Source organism: Talpa occidentalis, unplaced genomic scaffold, assembly GCF_014898055.3.
Source record: "Talpa occidentalis isolate TD23 unplaced genomic scaffold, MPIMG_talOcc4v2.1 talOcc4.7, whole genome shotgun sequence".
Taxonomy (NCBI): Eukaryota; Metazoa; Chordata; class Mammalia; order Eulipotyphla; family Talpidae; genus Talpa; species Talpa occidentalis.
The window spans coordinates 59,812,326-59,838,077 of record NW_023605083.1 but is presented as its reverse complement, the minus strand read 5'-3'; the positions used below and the strand labels follow the sequence as shown (position 1 = coordinate 59,838,077).

General features: G+C 36.9%; 1 protein-coding gene across 1 annotated transcript in view; it reads right to left on the bottom strand.

Moving 5' to 3' along the window:
- Window positions 1–3,261: 3,261 nt before the first annotated feature.
- Window positions 3,262–25,752, bottom strand: part of RAD23B (RAD23 homolog B, nucleotide excision repair protein) — a 40,644-nt gene continuing 18,153 nt past the window's right edge. Inside the window, exons 4-10 of the mRNA XM_037495269.2 lie at window positions 23,500–23,774; window positions 19,408–19,463; window positions 14,576–14,703; window positions 11,660–11,792; window positions 9,970–10,097; window positions 9,039–9,209; window positions 3,262–5,709 (exon numbers count right to left, since the gene is read on the bottom strand). Coding sequence (XP_037351166.1) covers window positions 5,596–5,709; window positions 9,039–9,209; window positions 9,970–10,097; window positions 11,660–11,792; window positions 14,576–14,703; window positions 19,408–19,463; window positions 23,500–23,774 — 1,005 coding nt within the window. The 3' untranslated portion in view covers window positions 3,262–5,595. The remainder of the gene's footprint in view (window positions 5,710–9,038; window positions 9,210–9,969; window positions 10,098–11,659; window positions 11,793–14,575; window positions 14,704–19,407; window positions 19,464–23,499; window positions 23,775–25,752) is intronic.

Sequence of the window (25,752 nt, the reverse complement as noted above, 5' to 3'; positions counted from 1 at the left end):
AAATTTAGGTGATACTATAGTATACACAATAGGGAGTAGGGGTGGGAGCACCTTTGACAGTTCATACTTAGACTTCCGCGGCCGAAAGTATTGTGTTCATCAGGGTGGAAAGACTTGACAGAAATCATTCCAAGTGATTTTTTTCCCCCAGTGTTGAGAAGACTTAGTCAGACTATAGGAGGTAGTCAAGGAGAGACATAATCACTTGGACTCAAGTCTAGGCCTGAATGAGTCCAAATCCTGATGGGCCAGTCCATCCCAACCTGGTCCCAGGTGTGATTCCTGGGAGTGCAGCTGCTACAGTTATGTGAACACTGCAGGGAGGGGACACATCGACACACCAGGTCACCCTGCTATGCAGAGTGAGGCAGCATCTCTGTGGTATTCCCTCCCCAAATGCCTAACTTGAGTCGTCATGAGGAAACGAAAATGGTAAGTTCATAAAGATCAAGGAAGAACTGAGAAAGTTCTAAATGTAGTATGCCATCCTAGATTGGGTCTTTGTACTCTGAAGGATCTTACTGGGACAGATGCAAAACTGAAATGGGTTGCAGAACCAGGGATTACATCTAAGTGGAGCTCCTCCCCTCCTGCAGTTTTTTAAGTTTGCAATTGTGTAAGTTTGAAAACATGGTGTAGGAATTATAACACCCAATTAAAGATATGAAAATATTTTATAACTAAAATATCAGTGAAAAATTTAATTTTCCTTCAGGTAATTTCCTTAGAACCATAGACAAAGTCAGTCAAACCACTGTCACACAAGGAGCAGGCCTAATCGATGTCAGAAATTTGAAAACAAAATTTAAAAAAATCCTCTAAAATACGAACTACTATACTAAAGTTGCAGGAAAAAAATCACCCCAAGTTTCATCAAATCTTTCAGGAACCACCTAGTTGCCAAGCTGATCCAAGGCACAGCCTCACCATTTGCATTTATTCTCAAATTTTAATCAAATTTGAGGCCATTTATCGAGTTCTTCTAATCTGCTATTGCAGACAAATAAAACCCAGATTAGCTCTGATAATTTACAACCAGTTTAAGAGCAGTGTTGGACTTTGTTACAGAGAGGGAAGGCACAGTAACCCAATCTAGGCTCCCTACCAAATATCCCGCGAGACTTTGGGTGGTAGTCAGCAGCCAGGTAGTCCCGCCACCGTCACCACAGGGAGCTCGGGCAGAGCTACTATGAGTACTCACACAGCAAGCATAGCACCTGGACAGAACATTAGGGAGAAAAAGACAAGGCTGCTTGGGGCAGGGTTGAGGACAGTCTCTCTCTAGACATCTGTAACTCATTCTGAGCTACGTGGGAAGAGGCTGATGAGGAAGGCCTAGATCCAGGCCTAGATCAAGAATGGAAAATAAAGTCTGAGCGAGGCAGGAACCCCGTATGACTTTCCTAATTTTCGCTCCTGGAAGACAGGTCAGGTTCTGTTAAAGGATCCATTACTATTTAAATGGTTATGTCATGCAATTTGCAGCAACATGGATGGCGCTGGAAGGGATCATGCTCAGCGAAATAAGCCAGAAAGAAAAAGAAAAATACCGGATGGTCTCACTCATAGCAGGAATCTAGAAAACTTAAATAAGGGGCCAGGAAAATGAATAACTATAAGAAAGTGAAAATCAAAATCAACAAAAAACTATGAACCAGAGACACTCTATGGGGGGTAGGAGGCGGAGAGGGGAGGGATTGGGGTCAAAATAAGGGGGTTGCAATTGTATGGGGAATATAAAAATAAAATTTATTTTAAAAAAATAAAATGCAGTAAGGCACTTGACTTAGAAAATGTAAAAAAAAAAAAAAAGGTTATGTCAGTTTCCGGCACAACAGCAGACCACATGCCCGCCTTGGAACCACAGCACCACATACAGGAAGCACCAGTCACCACAGACATCCCTGTGGCCCTCCCATTCTCTCCGACGTGAAACGCCTACGCGGGGGACCACTGCCTTCCAAATCTAGGGAGGGCCTTTTACAATGAATTGGTCATTATCATTGTCCCTCGTTCCCCAAACATCAGTGTCCTATTTGCTATAGGTCTAGGCTCTTTGCCTTGCCACTGTCTCTCCTTCCCATCTCCCATCCTCAAACCACCCAGGCTCTTCTGAAAATCTGCCAGCCACCCACCAAGTCCAACTGCTATATAATCTTCCCTCCAGGATCCAGCCGTGCTCTTCTTCAGTGTGGCTAATATGCTCCCTCCAATGTCCCCAACTCTGGTCCCAGGGCACAAGGATTCTCAGATGCACCCATTTTTCCTGTTTTGGTTAATTTTGACAGTGCTTAGGGCTGAATTTCATTATCTGACTCTAAGGCAAGTAGTGCAGCAAGTGGTAGCTGAGATACAATGCACATGCTGGGCTGGCACGTCAGGCACACAATGCTCCTGACAGTAGGTGATACTCCTCCTCTGGAAAAGGCCTGTGAAGGTCAGATGCAAAACAGACTAAAGCTAAGATGTGAAGTCAGGAGGCCAAGAATGTCAAAGACAGAATAAAAACCCTATCAGTTAACACAGGGTGTGCCAGCTAATTCAGAATAAGTCTTTTCTGTCAAGAGCCAATTAACAATTGCTTGGCTTTGTAGGGCATAATCTCTGCTGGAATTACTCAATGAGTCGCTGTAGCACCACAGTAGCTACACACAACATGGAGGTAAATGGGAGCACAGATGTGTTTCAACAATTATGGACACTGAAATATGGATAATTTTCACATCATAAAACATGTATTTTCCTAACCATTTAAAAATGTAAGACCATTTTTAGCTCATGGGCCATATAAGAGGCAGTGAGCCAAATCTGGTACATGGGGCTGTGGTTTGCCAGTCCCTGAGAACAAAACAGAACAAAGGGGACACGGGAGAACATGAAAGGACTTGCTGTACCTGAGACTCACGGCTCACCAAATACAGACGTGGTCAGGAGGTACTCACTTTCTGAAATTACTTACTTTTTGGCTGAACGTTTGTAGCAGTCTGAAGCTGGCTGCTCTAAGAAGCATGATACGCGACCAAAATCTCTATTCAAGCCCTCCCGAACCTTGACTTACACTCCATCAAGTATCCCTTCTCTGTGATGTTTGGGTTGAGAAAAACAAGAGACCCAATAAAACCAATCTAGAGTCTGGTCTTCTATATGCTACAATCACCAATTACTTAGGAAAACAGAACTAACAGTGATAAAGGTATTGTCAATTTTCAATCTAATATTCTATATGGTAAATCATTTTAAAAAATGAGAAATGCAATTTTGATATATTGAAAATATTTTATAATTAATTCTCTAGAATCCTAGCCATCTAGTACAGGAAAAAAAATTATATATGGTGGAACACTTCAGTTTTTTAAACAATGTAAAGACATTTGGCTAGAGGATGGCAGTAAGAATTTAACAAACATAAACTTAAGCTTCCTCACATTTTCCACAGATCAACTAAACAATAAAAATATTTCAAGAAATAGATGACAGAATATCTTAGATGCAAAATTCCAAAGTCAAACAGCCACTGTATTACATTAAGATTTACCAAAACTGTTTTTGTAAATTAAAACAGCAAAAGGTCACAAAAAGCCTATTTTTTTTTTTCATAGTGTCTTGGCTGATTCTTTAAGCAAATAAACAAGGAACTGTAAATAATGGTCAAAACTTGGCCTGAACTGTCTTCTGGTAATTATTAACACCACTATTTGTAGTTTTGTTGTCCAAGGACAAAAGCTCCATGCCACAAACTTCTGCTGTCACTTTCCAGAGTAAAGAGGCTGCTGCTGGTTTGGGTTTTTCCTCCTTTTTCCAGTTTTCGCTATGCTCTGAACAATTAGGTAGCAGATAGAATGTCAGAAAATAAAAGAGCGTTCCATTACTCAACCAGAAATGCCACCCTCTTCCCAACTCTGCCTGGAAAGATGAACATAATAATGAATCCTTATTTTATTCTCCTGAGACATTTTGCATATCCATTATAAAACATACAGGTAATACAAAGTCCAAAGGCCTGTCGTGTTTATGGAATAAATACATGAAGATTAAACTACGTAACAGTGAGGAGAAGCCATGGTTTCATTTATTTCATAGGAGATAGGTCATGAGTGCAAGACGTAAAAACCTAAGAGTTGTCATCTGCTAGGCATTACTGCAAGAGATGTGCAGGGAGAAATCTGTGCAAATTCATCTTCTTAGTATCAGATCGTAGGAAAAAAGCCAATAGTACTTCTTTCAAGAGTCTTTGTTTATACTCAGGGGAAAAAAAGATTTGAAAACTGAATAAATATACATCTGCCCAATTTATGATCAAGTAACAGTGCCAATGAACGAGATTCTAAAGAAAAAACTGATGGAAAAAACCCAAATAAAAGTCAACACTGCTATTAAGATTTTTCTTTTAATATGCCATGAGATACCTTGATTGTATAGTTTCCAAAGTACTTTTCCAGCTCCAACCCTTCCAAAAGATTTCACCAGTCTTTCCAAACACAATAAAAGACTCTGGATTATAGTTCTGTCCACCATCTCTTTCTGAAAGTCATATAATCCTGATGACTTTAATGGTCATACATTCTTATAAGGAAAAACATTTACAAATATCAGAAACCCAGTTGTGAAACATCTGCATTATTTTTTAACTGAATCAGCATTTTGTGGGTTTTTAAAAAAGGTAGCAGTTTGAACTCACGACTTGCTGACAAACACATTTCTGCTGAGGGAAGAGAGAGTGAATGCTGCATTTCCCCATTGGCCCCAAAGTGCTAATTTCACAAAGGGATACATCAAAAGCAACATGCAATGGTGGTTTTAAAACTTTTACTGCAATATAACAATGAAGTAAACAGTAATTAGACACCTACCAATTTTTTCCCAAAACAACCCCACCCCCAAAAAAATGTAAACAGGAAAATAACTCTGCCTATTGCTTGTACAGCTTTTCAAATCATGTTAGAAAGGTCTCACATTCAATGACCAGGAAATTTTAAAATAGCAGTAATTATTTTCATTTTAAGTAAAGGTTCCTTTCTCCCCTCTCCCACCCAAGTATTTAACATGAAAGAATGGGCTTCCTCACATATTAGATTTATACTTATTTGAAGCAGTAACAAAAACCATCAATAATTTGGTATTTCTGTATATACTTGCTTCAATTTTTTTCACCCAATTTCACAAACCATTATCCAGTGTTGCCACGAAATAGAGACTGTAGATCCAAGGTAGCAAAGTTCCTTTCTGAAACCAATGTTAAGTCAAAGAAATATAAAGCAGGGCATTACACTAAATTTCTGGATCTAGTACACTAAAAAGAGTGAAACCTAGGAGAAGTTACCTACTGTTTTATAGAAGAAATAAAGACCTGCAAAAGCTGATTTTTTGGTTGTATATTATTTTACACACTGTGTGGATTTGCGTCATCTGCTAATTGAAGCAGACATGCACTGTATTTATCCCTGCCCTATATCCTAGATCCCTCCCTCCCACCCCCAACAATCTACTACCTTATACCAAGTATTGTGGATATGAACCCAAGTCATCCCAGACAATCCAGTGAACAAAGTTAGTGTAATGCACTGGTGTGAAGTGTGAGATTTAAAAAAGTTCCTTTCAATCTTCATCAAAATTTTGCTGTAGAAGAAAATTGGCAGCCAAGTTCTCATTCTTCTCACAAGCAAAATATGCCTGTATCACAAGTCCTTCAGGAAATCCTAATGCCTTTAACTGGAAAAGAAAAGAAAATCTATTATGGATTCCAGCACAGCACTGAGGAGAGATCATTTGAAAATACACCAGTATAAAAGACAGGAAAAAGCTTTTGAAAATTTCACATGCATTCACTCCTATGGACATATGGTTAAACCTATGGATCAAAGAAGAAATCACTGTCCAATTCAAGGGGCTGGAGGGGACAGGGGCCTTTACAACTACCTACAAAATTCCTTGTTCTAGATAAAGGTAGTAGCTAACAAATACTGTGCTATTACTCTTTGGCATCAACACTAAAAACTGGCTCCTAACACTAATGGTTTAAAAATAGACATTTGTAAACCAAATGGCAACATATGAAGGATAAAGATCTGGATTAGAGCAACTGGAAAAGAGTTTAGCCACCTTATCTAAGTCACTGTCTTTCCCTAGTCCATTATCACTCTCAATGTTGTCCTGTGAAATAGTTCACAAAGGAAAAATAGGTAATAGATTACTACATGATATATTTTGAGATCAAGACATACGGCACCCCATTTTTATCAGCTTAATTTTTTACAACATTTTAAATGGTGATACCAGTCACATAACTTGGTCTCTTAGTCTATTAAAAATCCCTTGTCACTCAATAATAGTTGCTTTTACACTCAAGTCGGCTATCTAATTCATGTTTGCCAGACTAAGTTATTTATGAACCCCCTACTCAATTGTCTCAGTTATATGAGTTAGACTGTATCAAGAAATAACCTTTAAAAAGTGGGCAATGTCCTAAATTCAGTTACCAGACAAGTAACTAAAAAATGATTTCATTACCTAGGTCTTGTCCAGATTAAAGCGGGGCTACTTAAGTAAAAGGTAGATAGAGCACGATCCAACTATATGCTTCTAGAAGACCCATATTTTAGATTCAAAGACACAAATATGCTGAAAGTAAAAGGACGGGGGAAAAAGATACATACCATGCAAACAGTTACAAAAAGAGCTAGCGTGGCTATATAAATTTCAGACAAAATTGACTTCAAGAGAAAATCTGTTACTGAAAACAAGACATTTTATGATAAAACATCAGGAAGAATTCAATATAAACATGTATAATGAAGTCCCAAAATACACAAGAAAAGTGACAGAACTGAAGGGAGAAACAGACAATAAAAGTATGACATGTTCGTTTTCTTTTAAAGATTTATTTATTTATACAAGAACTGGGGTACAAACCAGAAGCGCAGGAGGGTGAGAGGATTCACCAGAGACAGCGGGGAGCAGAACAGGCAGACGGACCGAAGACACTGCTGAGGGGAGCAGTGGGCGAGAGAGGAGAGGTCTGCCGTGCCACGTGGGTATCTCCCTGGCGGGCCGGGAATCGAACCCTGCTGCAGAGGGTGCGGACAGCTTCACAGCGCTGTGCTTAACCTGCTGCGCCCCGGGGGAGGCCGAGATGTTATTTTTTAATAATTGTTTAATAATGGATACAACTAGACAAAGATCAACGAAGAGATAACAGTGTTGAACTGTAAATGAACTGGTACTGATAGGTATTTACAGAACACTTAGCAGCAGATTGCATATCCTTCTTAATTATATACGGAACATTCTCCAGAGAGAACATGTTAGGTCATAAAACAAATTTCAATGCATTGAAAAGGATTAAAATTTATCAAATTCTCTGACTACAATGGAATGAACTCAGAAATCAGTAAGAGGGAAATTTGGGAGATTCAGAAATAACATCCTTAAATAATCAATGGATCAAAAAATCACAAAGAAGGGCCTCCCTGGTGGCACAAGGCATTAACACACATCACTATGAAGCTATCCGCAGCCCCCACAGCACAAGTTCAATCCCCAACCCATGGCACAGGAAACCTTTCCTGTCTCACCCGCTGCTGCCCTCGGCAGTGTATTTCAGTCAATCTGCCTATTCTGTTCCCCACTCTGTCTCTGGTGAATCTTCTCACCCCCTACACCTCTGGCCTGTACCCCAGTTCTTATATGCATCAATAAGCAAACCTTAAAAAGTATAGCTATCAGACAAGCTAACACTCAAACTGATATGGAAATGCAAGGGAACCAGAAAAGCCAAAACAATCTTTAGAAAAATAAAAATGGAGCACTCATTTTCCAATTTAAAAATTTACCACAAAGTCACGGTGATCAAGATGATGAGGTATTGGCATAAAGATAAACATAGAAATCAATGGAACAGAACTGGAAAGTCCCTTACATTTATGATCAACTGATTTTCAACAAGGATGCCAAGACAATTTAATGAGGAATTCTTTTTAATAAATGATGTTAAGACAACAGTTATCTGCAAAAGAAAAAAAGGACTCCTAATGCCTTACACCATAAATGACAAGTAATTGAAAAATGGATCACGGACCTAAATATACAAGTTATAAATTCTTAGGAAAAAAGACAGGTGGCAACCTTTTAAACCTGAATTAGGTAATGCTCCTATTATGACACCAAAAGGAAATTTTTCCAGACAGAAATCTAGAATTGATAGCCAGACCCTAAAGAAAAACAGCTGTTTTAGAACAGCTGTGGTATCATTTATTCACTTTATAAGTTAGGTGAGGGTGGAGACATATCAGCATGATATATATAAAAAAATACAATTACAAACCTTAAACACTTGATATGTTTACGTCACAAATAAGGTCAAATTATGGTACTAACAATAGTTTCTAAGTATTATGTTAAAATTCACTTTTTATCTGATTTCCATCTCAAAACACTTTATAAGGCAGGGCAAATATTAGTGCCCATCTTAGCAATAGGGCCAGAGAAAATAAACCACTTAGTCAGAGTGTCATAAAAATTAGGTTACTACAATGCCATGCCCTGCACTGATTCACCTATAAAGACGGAAAGAGATCAGGGTACCACGTTCTGAATGTTTACTGTGTATGTTTTTATATAATTCATATACATATCTATTTTACATTTTAGTGACAGAAATTAAGTAAAATTTGAAACGTAAATTTAAAACATGGTAATCCTGAATTGGGTATATATTTTAAAACCACTTTTCTTCATGAATTTTAAAATATGAAATTTTTAGTTTCTTAATTTATATTTATTTCATACTAGTCTACTGTATTTACTGCTAGTTCCTTGGATTCACAAAGGACAAAATGAGAGAGCAGAGCTGAGAAGAGACTGTCTACTACAATCCCTATAGCAATGCTCTGCTTGGCTATGTCCAAAAGAGCTATCTCCCATGACAGAAATGCTTTTTAACTGTGAAATCCAATCAGTAGCCACTAGCCACATATACTACTGAACATTTGAAATCTGGTCAGTGACTAAAGAAATAAATTTTTAGTTTTACTTAAACTTACCCTTTCTATAGCTTCTTTTTCCTGAGGTGTTACTTGAATGTAGTTCATAGGACCACTTCCAGCTTCTGCAATTCCTCCACTACCACCTCCACCTCCTCCTCCTTGGCTACCAGCTTCTTGAACTGGTTCATTTAACATCTGAATAAAATGCTCCTGGTGTTGGCTAATTTGCTGTGATGATTTGAAGAACAGAGCAAAATAATACATTGGTATAAAGTAACTTCAGGAAAATAAGAAATCTAAATACAAATAAGAGGAATCCTCATTTTCAAATTGCAATATATTAGAATTATTCTGGATTATCTAGTCTTTGTAAGGAAGTAATTTCTTGTACAGTACTGAAAACAAAACAAAACAAAAAAACCCCAGTACTGCTGACTGAGGTATAGTAAACAGTGATGAAATCTAAAGAAATCAAATTCTCTTTCATAAATAACCCCTCACTCCCCAGTAAAACAAAGTTAAAAAAAAAAAAAAAAAAAACTACTTAAGTGCTACAAGAAATAGACTAAACATATTTAAATTATATAAATAAAAATATACATTCATATAAAAGCCATACTAGTAGGGAACACAACTTTATACAAAGCTGAAATGAGCTGACATTAAATAAGCCTATAGCTATGCTTTTTAAGAGACAGTACTCTACAAGTAAGATACTTGGTGAAAAGATTTTTGAAAAAGCTAAGCAGTTTCTTTGTTGAAGAATTTGTAAGTTTTTTTGATAAAGTGCTTCCCCAGCTTATTATTTAATCAACTTAAATTAACCCAACCACCACCCACAACTCATTTTTCAGCATGCCTGTCTCTAGCAGTCTACTGAGTGAAGCTTAGAAGAATGGTTTATAAAGCTGGTGGAGAGAAGAGGATGGACTTTTCCAAAACGTGACATACTCTACATCCATCTCGGAAATTAACACTGATTAGTCACCTGCAGTAACTGAGGATTTTCTCGACCTATCTGTTGTAATAATGCTGGAAGTAGGGATGGATTCTGTTGAATAATTTGTCTCATCTGTTGAAACTGAGGCTGATTCCGTAAAAATTCAAGGGGATGTCCTAAAATAAAGACAAACATTTCAGGTACAAGTAGCAATTACATATACAAAGAACTGGTTTAATCATAATTTAGACAGTAAACATTTGCAGGTAAAAATTATAATTTGAATTCTCAGATTATACAAAATGACAGTATCTTCAAACTGTACCAACTTGCAAGTCTTATATTACAGAAGTTATTCCATAAGCAAAGGTTAAGAGTGCAGAACACTAAAAGAAAGTTTTATTACAACTGCCCTGCGCACTCAATATTATTAAATAATTCTGAAACTAGGATCCTGTATGTGCACTATCAAAAATTACTAAAATTTGTTCTTGTTGCTTATGTTTCTAAGATAAATATACAAAGACTGATAAAAATAAAAAGCTACTTATTTTATAATATAACGAAAACCCTCAAAGAGAAAAACTTGAGCTTGAATTCCTAAGAAATTCCAAAACAAAGAAGTGAGATATTCAATACAAATTGTAACTTTTTATTAATACAAGTAGTGTTACAATTGTAAAGATTTTTGGCATTACTATAAAATTAACATTTGTGATCTATAAGAACGAGATAAATGAGCAGCAAGACAATCCAGTAACTTGTAAATTTTTAGGGTGGTTCTACTTATCTAGTTATGCCACAGGAAAAGAAAAATTGTGTACAAAATTATGTTTTTGAAATTACTATTAAGTAATGAGAATATTTTCCAGTTGTTACTTCCTAAATTATTCAAACATTCAATTAAAAAGAGTATTCTTCATATAACACTAGTTTTAAACATGAAGGACATGAGCCTCAGAGACTCAGTTATCCAATAAATGCTGCTGTATGGGACAGCACCCAAAGTTCAAACAAAAGCTATGCCTCCTCTTTCCATTTCTATGCTGAATATCAAGAAATGAAAAGTCTCTCCTCTGGGAGAGTACACACAAAATGCTTAGGGATTTTTGTCAACCAGAGTTGACTACCATAACAAGAACTACAAAACATGGCTTCTTGAAAGTCAACAGTTCAAATGACTTTATCGTAATACAGAAGAATGAAGGCAAACACTACATAACTCCTGCGTCTACTATGGGCTCTAGGCTTTGCTCTGCAAGCAAATCTTGACAATGAAAATGAGAGTGCTAACCAGTAAAAAGACCTCAAGCTTTGCTTTCACCCCTACATGCAAGATTTAAAAACCTCTCACGTTTTATAATTTTGATTGTTTAATAACCAGTAAGGACCTACTGGTTTTGAAATTATACATACTTTTGTGACTTTTATAGGAAGAGAAAGAGATGAGTTAAGCAACACATTCTAAACACTGTAAGCACATGAACACTAAACACAAACTGGGAAACATCTCTTCCTTAGAATAAGCTAAGCAGAGAATGTCCTTTGCCCAATAACATTTAATGTAAGCAAGGATATCTTTTGAAGCCACTTGGAATTTTTTCAGGGCCCTTCTCTATGAACAGAGAACTTGTTATCCAAATGCATTAGGAATGACTCTCCCCTCGAAAGTATTTCAGATTATTTTACACTAAAAATTCAGGATCATTTCCTCCCCATTCAAAACATTCTACTTTACCTCCAGTACTTGTTGTTGTAGTCGTTGCTGTTGTAGTTGCTGCAGCTGCAGCCACTGAAGACTGAGGAGACACAGTACTAGCTGCTGGAGGGGGGTCAACCACAGCCTGACTTTCTCTATCTCGAGGGATTCCCTATAACACAATTTCCCATCATTTAAAGTTAAATATTATACAGAGTAAAAGACTTATTAATCTAGCAGCACTGTCCAATAGAATATTTCATAATGGAGAGCTCTGTATAGCTGCCTTCTAATTAAAATACCCATTAGTTGTATGTAGCTACTGAGAACTTAAAATGTGGCTTTTGTTACCAGCGATTCAAATTTTTAATTTACTTTTAGTTTTTATTAAATTTAAATAGCTATTTGTCTATAATAATACTTAATGGCTACCCTACTATATAAACAGTGTGTATCTAAGGTATAAATGATCTTATAATTTATAAAATGTAATGAAATGATGTTTATATAGTGACACATTACATCTAACACTAATCTTCAACATTTAAAAAGCTAATTGTTTTAAATATTAAAATATCTATATGAATCACTACAACTAGACAGGTATGGTTTTTATGCTACACATTATTCTGAACTTCATAGAAACTTTCACTGGATACTGTTTAACATTTGAAAGGCCTGCATTTATAACCCAATCCTTAAGATCATTCACAAGAAAAAGTCTTGATATACCCACGGTGGTTCTGAAATGACTGCTGGAGAAAAAGTCTAATGAAGGCAGAACAGGTGATGACAAAGGTCAAGGAGGATCTCCTCTAGAAGACCAATGGTTCTGACAGAGTGTCACATACAAAACACTAAAACTATTCAATATTTTAAAAAGTACAAAAGAAATTTAATGACTTAGGTGTCTTTATTCAAGTCTGTAGCACTTACATATGAAGTTACAAGAAAATGGCACTAAAATTTGGGAATACTCTGCATTGATACAACTTATTTACAAGATTTTTCATATACTGCTTACTGAAAGTCTCTTTGAAACCCTTATACATTTTAGAAGCAGGAGAATGAAGAAGGAAATATTGCATTTGAATAGGAGGTAGTAAATGCTTCCATCTCCCAATAAGCCAAGAGACAAAATCATTAATATACAAAGATAAAAGGTAATGAACAGATGGGTGCCTGCATCAGATGTCACTTCAGGCAACCCTTCTGTCTATGAAACACAGTAAATAAAAATATTTAAAGTCATTTATGAAGTTATTGTTCATTTATTCATTTGCATTTGATAATTTGAAAATAGTCATTCATTTTTATACCTCAAAATTTCAAATCCATTAGATCAAAGTAGTCGATGCTATTAAACTTATTCATAATTCCAAATCAAATATAAATATCACCCACAACAACTATCAATTCAGTATGAGTCGTCAATTCAGATAAATTGGTAAGTAAATGAAATGCCGGTATTTAAAGATTCCCCACAAGAAGACAACAGAAAATTCAAAAGCTGAAATGATATGCTATGAAAAGGTTCTGTGAATTTCACAAGCTTAGGCAAATAACTGGTGGAGATGGAGGATTTATTCACTCATGACCATTACTCTCCTATAACTACTATCTGAAAAAGGAATTTCTAGCAGAAATACAACCTGGAAACAAGGAATAGGTTAAACTGTAGAATGTAGTGTTAACTGTAATCCTAAGAGTTAGGATCCTGAATTTCTAGAATGATATTTAGAGTCATCCAGACTTTAGAGAAACTCCAAAACACCAAAGACAACTAGGGAAACATTGTAAGACTAAAAAAAAGTGAATCCAGTATTATTTCAAAATTCTACACTATTACTTTGGCCCATGCCACATCTATAAACTAACAGACATTCATTGTCATAAAATAACAAGATATAAACCCACGTCTACAACAACTTATTTCTCAAAAACCTTTATACTAGCAAAAACCAACTTATTCAAAATATTTTGACTTCTACTGACTATAAACAAGCTAACAATTCAAATGCCAGTGGATCTAAGCAAGGAACATCATACATTAAACTAAATACATCGGGGCTCCCTAGTGGCGCCAGGGGTTAAGAGGCAATCTATGAAGCTATCCGCAGCCACTGCAGAAAGAGTTTGATCCCCGGCCAGGGAGAGACCCACAAGGCGCAACAGACCTCTCCTAACTCGCCCGCTGCTCCCCTCAGCAATGTATTTCAATTGATCCACCTGTTCTGTTCCCCACCCTGTCTCTGGAGAATCCTCTCATCCCCTATACCGCTGGCCTGTACCTCCGTTCTTGTATGTATAAATAAATAAATCTTGAAAAAAAAAAAAAAAACTAAATGCATGGTGGAAGGGAGCAGGTGGGAAGACAGTGAATTAAGACTCTAAGTTGTAAAACTTTCATGTAAAGAACTGAAATATGTAAACAGTTGTTTCATGTAAACAACTGAGTTATCCAAATAAATCAGATAACTGAATTTTTAAGTGAAATCTTCCAATTTTAAAAAGCTAGCAAAAAATTACAAAAATTCAAAAATTACAAAAATATAATTTGCTTTCCAACTTTTGCTCTATATAGTACATCCAAGATTATGCTGAGAGTCAAAAACAGGTATAAAAATGTTGGATTAGAATAGAGAAAAAATGTGCCCCACCCTATCCCCCTAAACACAGCTGTCATCCTTGAGGTTGACAAAACTAGGCTAAAGGCACTACTCCAGTAGACAGCCAATTTTATAAATCATCTACTCGTTGTTTTTTGAAAATCCTTGTCAAAATCCTTTAGAAGGTTACAGTTTATCAACACAAAATGTTAGCATGATAAGAAAAATAAAGGCATTATGTAAATTATTCTAGCATGTATTATTTACCTGTAAATTGTTACTGTTCCTTTAGAATCAGATTTGCTCTTAAACAACTAGAATAAATAAAGTAAAACACACTTCTCACCATTAAAAGATACTCCACTGCTCTGTCAGGGTTGTTGTAACTGGCTCTCAGGGCTGCAATTACTTGCTCTCGTTCATAACCCATTGACATGATCTCAGTTACCATATTCTCATAAGACTGACCCGTCACTGTGTGAGGGTGGAAGGAGGAGAAAAAAAAGAGAACATTAATCAGTAAACATTCACCACATATTTTATACATGTGTATGTGTGTACATATATGTAAACAGTGTCTTATTGCTATGAATACAAAGATGATCAACAGTATAAACTACAAATAATGTGGCTGGTAGAACAATCCCACCCTCCAAAATCCTTGGAATCTATGAATATGGTTAGTGTACAAGGTGAAAAAAGAGCTAAAAATTCCCAATCAGCTGACTTTAAATAGGGAAGTTACCTGGACAATCTGGGTGGCCCAATTTAACACTTTAGGACAAGGGTCTATAAGAGTAGGAAGGAAGCAGATGAGAGGGTCAGAGAAATAGATGTAAGGAAGAGAACACAAAAGCAGGGTCAGAGATGCTATGCTGCTGCCTCTGTTGTTAAAGCCAAGGAACATGGGCAGGCTCTAGAAGCTGGAAAGGACAAGGAAACATTCTCCGCTAGAATCACCAGAAAGGTGCACAGTGCTACAGTACTAACTTTTGCAGGGTGAGCCCTGCATCAGCCTTCAAAGCTAGAAAAAAGTAATAAATTGATGTCTTATACTGTTAACTATTTTATACTGTAACTATTACAGCAGCAACAGGAAACTAGTATGATTAGTAAGCACAACAGAAATATCAGGTCTAAAGCAGCACAAACATGAAACACAATTAGCAGGTATGGAAGAATAGACAGATGAACTGATCTTTGAAAACAAGTAGGATGGCCATTTCAAGAAGCCAACTCTACCATAATTAGTTTTCCTTTGATACCTTTTATTATCAAAGCAGTTGGGGGGAAGGATAGCAGCTAGGAAAGTAGAATTTCACACATCAGACAAAGCTGGTATAATGCCCTAAGCACTATTATCTAAGTGAGCCACAATCTGTGCTCACTTTCCACGGATTCTCTGCAACCCTCTAGCAGCTGAAGACCCCCACTTGCTTTTTCATGGGAATGTCAGATAATATGTAATACTCTGATGAAAAGAAAACAGTATTCTCTCCCCTTCCCCTGTGCCCTTCAATTCACCTCACTCAAGCCATCTTTTTTTTCCATTCTGGGTATCATTCCCTTTTTCACATCCTCAAGGAACTGGACCTTTTGGCTATCCTCTCTCTTGTTCCTCTCCAACTCTTTCCTCTACACTTAATTACTCTGAGCAGCAGTAAACTATGTCCTATCCATGCTAGAAATAAAAACACATCTACCTTAACCCACCCCAATTCCTCTTTCAGGAACTGGTCCACGTGACTGCTTTCTTCCCTTCACAAATAAAGCTGCTTGCACATGCTCTTGTCCATCACACATTCTAATACCAATTATTAGTCACACTGGATCTCTAAAAAATTCCTCTCAAGTGTATTCCACCATAATCCACCTTCTCCATTTCAATAAACAGCACCTCTACCCATCCAAGTGACTGAACTTGAAACCTCAGTGATTTCAATTCCCTTTCCTCTCCTTCCACATGTACTACTGTATCTTTTAGGACCTATCTCTATATTATATCTAAAATCTACCTGGTTCCCTTTTTCTCCACTGCCTTCTCTGGAGACCAGTCCACCACAACCTCTGGTCTAGATAATACCTTGCTTCCTTTCTCTTGCCCCCAAGTCTGTAATTCAGTCTTCAGTCAGCCACAAAGTTTTTAAAAAAGGAAACCTTATTCCATTTTAAGTTCTCAGTCCACAACACCCTCCCCATACCACACTTCGACCACAACATTCTCTAGTTTACTCCACAGCCATGCCTTCTTCTGCCCCACAACCTTTACTCACACCAAGTTGATGGTTTGTGCCTTTATATAGTCTAGCTCTCAATTTAGAAGTTATGGTCTCAGAGAGTTCATTTAGTGTCAAAAAATGCTAGCTAGCCATTTTTACTTATGGAAACTATTCATTTTCTTAATAGCATTCATTTAATTTAGTTTGTTTCAATATTTCCTTTCCCCCACCTGAATACAGGTTGATATGTGCATGGGATCATGCCATTTTGCTTTCCTGACACTTATATGACAGTTAAATGGTTTTTTTGGTGCAGAATTTTCAATAAAGGCATTTAAAGGCAATGAAAGAATAACTTACAAAAATATCACTGAGCAATTTCAGCATTTGACATCTTGTTTAGAGTAATGAACTTTCCTTTCCCATTCCATCAAGGACTTTTTAAATTACTCATTGATAGAATCCTAGCACCAAGTCACTCAAGTGGCAATATGCTTTCAGCAGTCTAATTCCCAGATACAGAAATCAGTATCAACATAAAATTAAGAGCATGGCGTGTCAGAACTACACTATATATTTTAACATTATGTTTCTCATTTAATTCTCTCAATCACTCTATGAGAAAGGCTTTTTCCCCCCTCCTTCTAAAGGTAATAAAGGTGAGAGAGATCAATCATATGATCATGGTATCTGGCTGGAAAGTCATAATGCAGAGACACAGAGATCACCTGACTTCGAAATTCCCATACCTAATCATTATGCTGTCCCTTCTAAAATCATCCTGCCTATTTAAGTAATAAAAACTCATAAAGAAATGCCCATATGCAGTTTGATACTGCTTTAATCATGACAGTACAAGGACAAATGACTTGCAGAAAAAGTATAGTGATTAAGGACAACAAAAGCAGTTAATGAGTCTAAAGAAGTTGTGGTAAAGAACCTCACACGTCATTAAGAATGAGTTTTGGAATTACTGCCTAGGTCACAAGAACTTATGATGGAAACTAACAATGACCTCACTAGATCTGATTTTTTTCAAAGCCCACTAGGGCAATAAAGAGAAGAGGATAATGCAAGATTATCAGTGAGGTAAGGACCTGAAATAAGGTCACTGAAACAATACTCCAGAAACATTAGGAAGAAGGAGCAACAGGACTCCTGGCTTCAGTGGGCCAAGAGAAGCAGAGGGTCAGTATGATAACAATGTTTTAGAAGAGGGTGAATGATGATGCAAGGAAAGGAGGGAATGAATGAGAAGGATCAAACAGGAAAATAAACGATGCGTCAACAAGGGCCCTAAGGGGTCTGTGGAGATGGCAGGTTTTCCAGCTGAACAGCTGAAAAAGTTGAGTGTGGAAGGCACAAGGGAGAGGTGTAGCAGCATTATTTTGGGAATCCTTAATAGTACATGGGTGGCATTTGCCATCCCTGAAGTTTGAACTTTTGAGTTATGCCCTAGACTAGAACCAGAAGAAGAAAACAACCCCCCCAACCCCAATACACACACACCTCTAGGTAAAATTAAAAAAAAAAAAAAAAAAAAAAAAAAAAAAAAACACACACACATTAAAAAGCCAGAGAAGGAAGTCAAAAATATAGCTCCAAAAAAGTGGTACCAAACAAACCACAGTAAAGTATCAACAAAAAGACTGGTAAATTAAGGATTAATAAGCTAAGGGATCCTGAAACCACAAATTTCATATGGCTGCTCCAGGAATGGTAAGACATTAAGGGAAGACATCACCATCAGAGGTGCAGGTGTAGTGGCAGCTGGTGGGGCTCTAGGCTCCTGCTCCGCAGCGTCATGAGTACTAGTAAAGCAGCAGTGTGTTGTGGTGGCCAAAGGCTTCAATAGCATCAGGGGCAAAAGTGCAGCCAGTTCCAGTTCTGAGGCTACAGAACATCTTACTGGTCCTCTGAGTAATCCTCAAGACCTTTCAATATCTCTGCAACAATTTCCTAAGTAAGCCTTTCCCTGTTAGAAACAGAGCAATGTTTTCCTTACAGGTCCCTCTCTCATACTCATATAGCAACAAAGCAGCCCCAGGTAACAGTTCTTTAAAGATATAAATGTGGGTTTGGTAGCTGATTATTAAGTAACTATTTTGCCACTGGATGCAACAGCTAACCAGTAACCATTTCCCATGGCAATGAGGGCACCATGGATCTCACATCCTGTTAGGTCAGATGACCAACCCCAGAGCTTATAAAGTACTGCTGAAACCCAGCTGCTACAGCAGCTAAACAGAAACCCAGAACTGCATTCCACTGAAGTGGCTGTTATCCCTGTTTCCTTCTACCTTCCAGCCATTTCAGGAACTGAAAAGCTTCCAAGGGTAGGAACGGAGTTGTCAGTCAACAGACCAATAATTAAAAGGCACAAGAGGAATAGTACCAGAGATGTTGCAACAGGAAAATGGGATAAAAAAAGCAGAACTGATTTTGACAGATGAGATGTGACTGGAGGGCAAGGCATTACTCAATGGGAAAAATTAAAGGTTGGGAAAAAAGGGCATTTTTGCTGCAAGTACAATACAAACATGCTGAAGATGGAAACCTATAGACCACAAGTTGGAATGAAGGCTGGAATGAAGGCTGTTTCATCTTTCTTTAAGATGAAACATGATGTAGATTTAGTAACATTTTATACCATTTCAAACACACTTTGCAGTAAGCCTGCACAGAGATCAAACTTTGCTAAGACCTCATTCAAAATTCATATTAAGAAAAGAAAAAATTGTTTGCTTTAAGGAAAGGAGGATGTTTAACTCAATACAATTTAAAAGAACATGTAAAATGCAAATTTAAAAGGTGTTTAATAACACTAATAATTATCTAAATCATTCAGCAGCTTGAATAAAAACAATCATAAAAATTAATACATTGTCACCATTGAAAAAAACGAAACTTAAAAAACACTTCCCTATCTAACATGGTTATTCACAATGTGGATACTTACCAAGTGCACTTGTTGCATCTTCAAAAAGGTTTGATCGAGATGAATCTCCTGATGTACTGTAAAAGGTTTTCATAAAATCACTAATCAGAAGGTATTACATTAAACCACCCTGCCTGTAGGCTAAAGAACTACTAAATAATGGTAATCATTTTTGAAACCAAGGAGGGAAAAAGGTATTAAAGTTTAATAAATGTCCAATCTATAAACTCTCTGATTTAATGAAATACGTAAGTTTCTGGCTACTGAGTTTGTTTAAACAGTCTTCTAGATTAAACTCCTAAGTTTTATCCATAGCATTGATAGTTGGGAAGAATTTTCAATCTTAATATTCATTTTATTCTGCAACTGCTATTTTTTTAAATGCCCAGAAATATAATACCAATATATAGCACATGTTGAAACCACACGAGGCTGAAAAGACCCAGAAGAATCTATACTGTATAATTTCAGTTAGATCTTATAATTAAAGCAATCAAGTTAAGGGATACAGCATAAGCAAAAAACGTAAAGGCAGAATAAATACTAACTACAACTAAAACTAATGAGTTTGAAAGGACTAAGTTTCTGTAGGTAAACTTACAGACTGGAAGACCAGTCTGAAAAGTAAAACAAACAAGATTACAAAAAACCATAAATAACAGATCAAAGAAAAACAAACTTAAGATTACAAAACTGTTTAGGTAGCAGTTATCAGTTCAGAGTAAAACATACACACAACACGAATTTATACCTCTGTTCCCATTTAAAAAAACTAAACAGTAGACTTCAGTCCTGAGAAAAACCTTCTAGTTTAGCAAGTTTGAATTCTAGTTTGAATTCTAGTTTGAATTCACATAATACTCAGTTTCTCATTAATACAATGAAGTCAAAAACTGTACGCATCTATCCCAGGTGTTGTGGAGAGGATTACTGCTAATAAAGTGCTTAGCAAGAGCCTGACTTCATGACACCCAATATGCTTATTATAACAATCCTTTCATGTAATATTTTCAGTATCTTCACTAACTAGAAATACTAACATATGCACAAGACAAAATATAAAAAAAAAAAAAAATAGGCAAAACTAAGGTCTTGCCTAAGACCCTCTACCCAGACAACCACTATCAGTTTTTATGTAACTTGTATCTTGCTTTTGAGTTTTTGTTTCAAGGCAGCACATCTGTTTTTCCAACCAACACACAGTAGTCCACTTAATTTATGAAATCAAACTCTCAATAAGGAATTTTTAGTTTCAATTTTAAAGTCAAATTTATTAACCTTTTTTCTTTTCTGACTATTTTGGTTATTTAGCTTAGGAAGAACTTCTCAAAGGATTTTATTTTTCCCATGTTCTCTCCTCTATGTTAGGGTTCACCTTTACATTAAAATCTATATCCATCTAGAATACATTTTTATGAGTATAAAATATGAGTTATCTATCCTTTCCCCCTCCAGATGCTAAAGTTTTTATCCCCATAGCATTTTTCCCACAGCGACATGAAGCAACATCTTTATCTTACATATTATATTACTGTATGTGTTTAGGTCTATTTTTATTTAATTTTTTAAAAAAGATTATTTATGCATACAAGAGCTGGGATATAGGCCAGAGGTGTGGGGGGGGGGGGCGGGTGGTAGTGGTGAGAGGATTCACCAGAGACAGAGTGGGGAACAGAATAGGCAGACTGACTGAAAAATACTGCTGAGGGGAGCAGCGGATGAGTCAGGAGAGGTCTGCTGCGCCATGTGGGTTGCTCCCAGGCTGGCCAGGGATCGAACTCATGCTGCAGAGGCTGTGGATCGCTTCATAGTGTGGTGTTTAACCCCTTGCACCACCAGGGAGGGCCCCTAGGTCTATTTTTAGACTACTCTTTCACAGAGCATCTTTCTAATAAGTCTTTCTAATAAAAGTCCTATTAAATGTTTTATCATTATCATGTATAAACACATTTAGTGTCTTACAGACTAGTCCTCTTCACTACTGTTCTTTTACTGAACCACTGGTACATGCTATTTTTAAAATTTCTTTTTAAACATTACAGATTAGACTGAGGTATACTATAACTGCCATTCCTCGATCTTGACTCTGCTTCACCATTTCTTCCCTCCTCATGTACAGAGGAAACCTATTAAATCTATTAGGATATAGCTACTTTCCTATTGTCTTTCTACATTAACAGCATACCCACAGAAAACATGCATTGCTATTTTATGGCTTTTGTTTGGTTTATGGTTGCTGCTTAAATTGCTTTGCAATCTGATTTTTTTTCCACTTAGTAACAGAGCTTTGAAACCACATTCATCTAATATGCATATATATGGCATACTTTAATTGGCCTGTAGCATTGGATATGAGGGCTTCTCAAACTTTGGAAAACTGAAGAATTCAGCAGAAAAGCTTGTTGAAATATAGTCCCTGAGCTCCACCCTAAGAAATAATAGGGCAGAGTCTGAGACTTCGTTTCAAACAAATACCCAGTGATGCTGATGCTGCCTACTGACTACCACATTTTGAGTAGCACTGTTCTCTAAAATGAATGTCAGGTCCGGTCATGCCCTTACCAATGCAATTTGCCTTCAAATACAATCAGTACAGTCCTTCTCCTTCTGCACAAGTGGAATTTGCAATGTAACAGGTGGTTTTTCTAAAACGAAAGTGATCTAAGCAAACAAACTAGGTGATTGAGATCTTTTCCTAACACAGTTGACGGGAACAATCACAGAATCACACTTATAGGCACCACAGTGAAGGGTCATGACTACATTCTTTCTGATTACTGTTACACACGTCATAAACTTCCTTGTAAGTCAGTGATTAGTTTCAGTTGTTGCAATTTTCCACTGTGTCAGGTTCTGATTCAAGAACTCTAACTACTGCCACTAAGATTTGAGTTATACTGAAGTCATGAAATATCAACAGAGCCAGTATACACTGGACAAAATATAACCCATGCTCTCTTAGATAAAGGAGGGTTCTCTTGTACTATTTCTAGCCAAGTGAAATGAAAGCATTTGCTATGGCTATTGTATTGCTTGGGAGTAAAAATTTGTCTGAAACTGCTCAATGGTCCAAATGCCAACTTCCCACTAGAAATTATTTCTTGGGGCCTCCCTGGTAGTGCAGGGGTTAAAGTCTCAATGCTATCAAGCAATCACCAGCCACTGCTGCATGAGTTCAATCCCAAGCCAGGGAGCTAACCCATATGGCTCAGCAGACCTCTCCCATTTCACCCACTGTTCCCCTCAGCAGTGTATTTCTATCAATCTGCCTGTTCTGCTCCCCACTCTGTCTCTGGTGAATCCTCTCATCCCCTGCACCTCTGACCTACACCCCAGTTCTTGTATGCATAAATAAATAAAGTAAATCTTTTAAAAAAAATATTTCTTGCTCCCCAAATATCCTAACACTTTTCTTGGTTTGTTTTAAAGAAATGAGCGGTAAAAGCTTAAGTTTGTACCTAAGTTCACAAGACACAGATAACACAGTGAAAAATTCAGACAATCCATATGTTCAACAAAGGGGTAAGCAACAGCTAACACTTATTCAGCACATGCTGTGTGTCATGTGGTATTTCACTTCTTTTAGGTTTATAATTTCGTTTAATTCTATAACAACTCTATGAGATAGGACCTATTATCATCCACATTTTACATAAGGAAAAAATCCTAAGAAATTCTAAGGTTTCTTTTGTAAAGTTTCTAAGAGCTAATAATGTCAGACCCAAACAAAAAGACACACAGCTAGAAATATTTACCAGCATTGAATTATTTATAGTATGTATGAAAGAATATAGATTTAATATAAATGATACTGGAAGGTAAGATCAGCTACTGACACTCTTATGTCTAGTTATGTCATAATTTTCTTCGGTTATTTGTTTTTGTTCACTTTTCTAGCAAAACAAATAATGATTTTAACCCTCTTTCCCTTCCTCCTACAAGAAAAAAATAAAATTGATGCGTGGTATAGAAATCTGGATTATGGACATTTAAGCACATATAGACTGTAGTTACAAAGTCAATTTGATCAAGATAATAATTCAAATAAATACATGCCTAAGTTCTCATTATAAACATATTTTGAGATACAACTTCTTTGAATTCAGTTCTTACCTGTCAGTTGATGTTGGACTGGTAGCCACTACTGGTGTTTCTGCTGGCTTTTCTGCAGGTTTCTCTTGTTTAGTTGTACTAGCAGGTGCAGGTTCAGAAGATGCTGTTGTTGAAGCTGGAGTGATGGATGCAGGTGGTGTGGGAGTGGGAGCCAAAGCAGGGGTGGAGGGTGGTGCCTGAGCCACAGTTGGTGTTGTGGAGGAACTAACTGTGGTAGTGGTGGCAGCATTTGATTGCTGAGTTGTAGCTGGTGCTGGTGTCGTTACTGCTTTTGGCTAAACACATCAAAAAGCAAAAGAATAAATTATGATAAAATACATGATTGTCCAATTTCTAATTAGACTGCATTGTTACAGGATACTACAAACATTAACACACATGTGGACTTACAGCTTGGAAATAATTTTCTAACATGACATAATAAATGATCAATACTAGTAATCTCAATCACTCTAAACACTTTAAAAGCAATGAACACATCTAATCTTATCAACCTCAATGAGCTTTAGCCCAGAACTGAACAACGAGCATTTTAAAATACAGAGAATGTATTTAAAACAACAACAACAACAAAAAGCAAACAGGGGCCTCCCTGGTGGCACAGGGGTTAAAGTCTCAGTGCTATCAAGCAATCCCTAGCCACTGTGGTGGCCTGAGTTCAATCCCCAGGCAGGGAGCTATCCCACATGGCGCAGCAGAGCTCTCCTATCTCACCCTCTTCTTCCCTCAGCAGTGCATTTTCTAACAATCTGGCTGTTCTGCTCCCCACTCTGTCACTGGTAAATCCTCTCATCTCCACACCTCTGCCCTACACTCCAGTTCTTTTATACATAAATAAAATAAATCTTAAAAAAAAAGGAGGGGGGCCTCCCTGGTGGCAGAAGGGGTTAAGATGCAACCTATGAAGCTGTCCACAGCCACTGCAGCACGAGTTCAATCTCCGGCCAGGGAGAAACCCACATGGTGCAGCAGACCTCTCCTGTCATGCCTGCTGCTCCCCTCAGCAGTGTATTTTGGCCCGTCTGCCTGTTCTGCTCCCCACTCTGTCTCTGGTGAATCCTCTCACCCTCCTGTGCCTCTGGCCTGTACTCCAATTCTTGTATAAAATAAATAAATCTTTAAAAAAAAAAAAAGGGCAACAACAGCAAACACATTTCCTACCCAATAAACTTCCTTATTTAAGTTGCTTGATTCTAATGTCAAAGTATTTGCCACTTAAAAGTATTACCAAAATAACTTTCTTAAACTGAAAGTATAAGCAGAAATATGACTACTGAACACACCAGGTATCCTGCTGATTTTAGAAAAGGGAGGAAATCCCATCTGGTTTCAAACCAGTAAGTACAAAGAGGTTAACATAACATTTTGAGATGTAGATGTACTTAAACATAAAAATAAAGGCTAGATAAAGTTATAAATATGCTCAGCACTTTCTGAGCTAAAAGCAGGACAATAAAGGCTCCTACAGAGCAAAAAAGCAATTACATATTTGCAAAAATCATAGTATTTGAGGTTTATTTTTTTCTAAGGCCTATCAATGCTATCTATTTAGCTAATAATTTTACTAAGAACAAAGGTAACTTTTGATGGAAGATAGGATTAAAATGCAACGTAATTTGTTTCATGAACATTATTATAATCCTATGTAAAATAAGAACAGCCTCAGCTCCAAATAACTATTCTTCAAATGCATGCAGCTATTCTGAAACCTATTCTGCTTAATTTTTAGTTATGTTCTAAATAGCGAGTTACTCTTACACTAAAGGAAATAAGACCAAAAGCAAATACGTATCCAAACACGTGGCTATCACATTTTCTATAATGCACTATGTATGAAAAACTAAACAAGCCAATGAAATGTTATTCAGCACTAAGAGTGACAAAAAATCTGGTTCATGCTGCAACATGGGCTTAAAGACATTATGTTTAGGAAATAAGGCACTCACAAAAGGATAAATACTATGATTCCACTGAGATGAGAGGAACCTAATGTAGTCAGATTCATAGACTAAATAGAATAGGAATGCCAGGAGCTTGGGGAGGGGGGAGGTGGAAATGGCAATTAGTTTAATGGGTACAGAGTTTCAGTTTGTGGGAGAAAAATGATGTTCTGAAGACTGATGGTGGTGGATACCTAACAATGTGAATGTACTTAATGCCACTGAATCTTACACTTAAAAAATGATTATATTGGTAAATTTTGTGTTAAGTATTTGATCACACACACAAAAACTAGATGAGACCAAGTTTCCT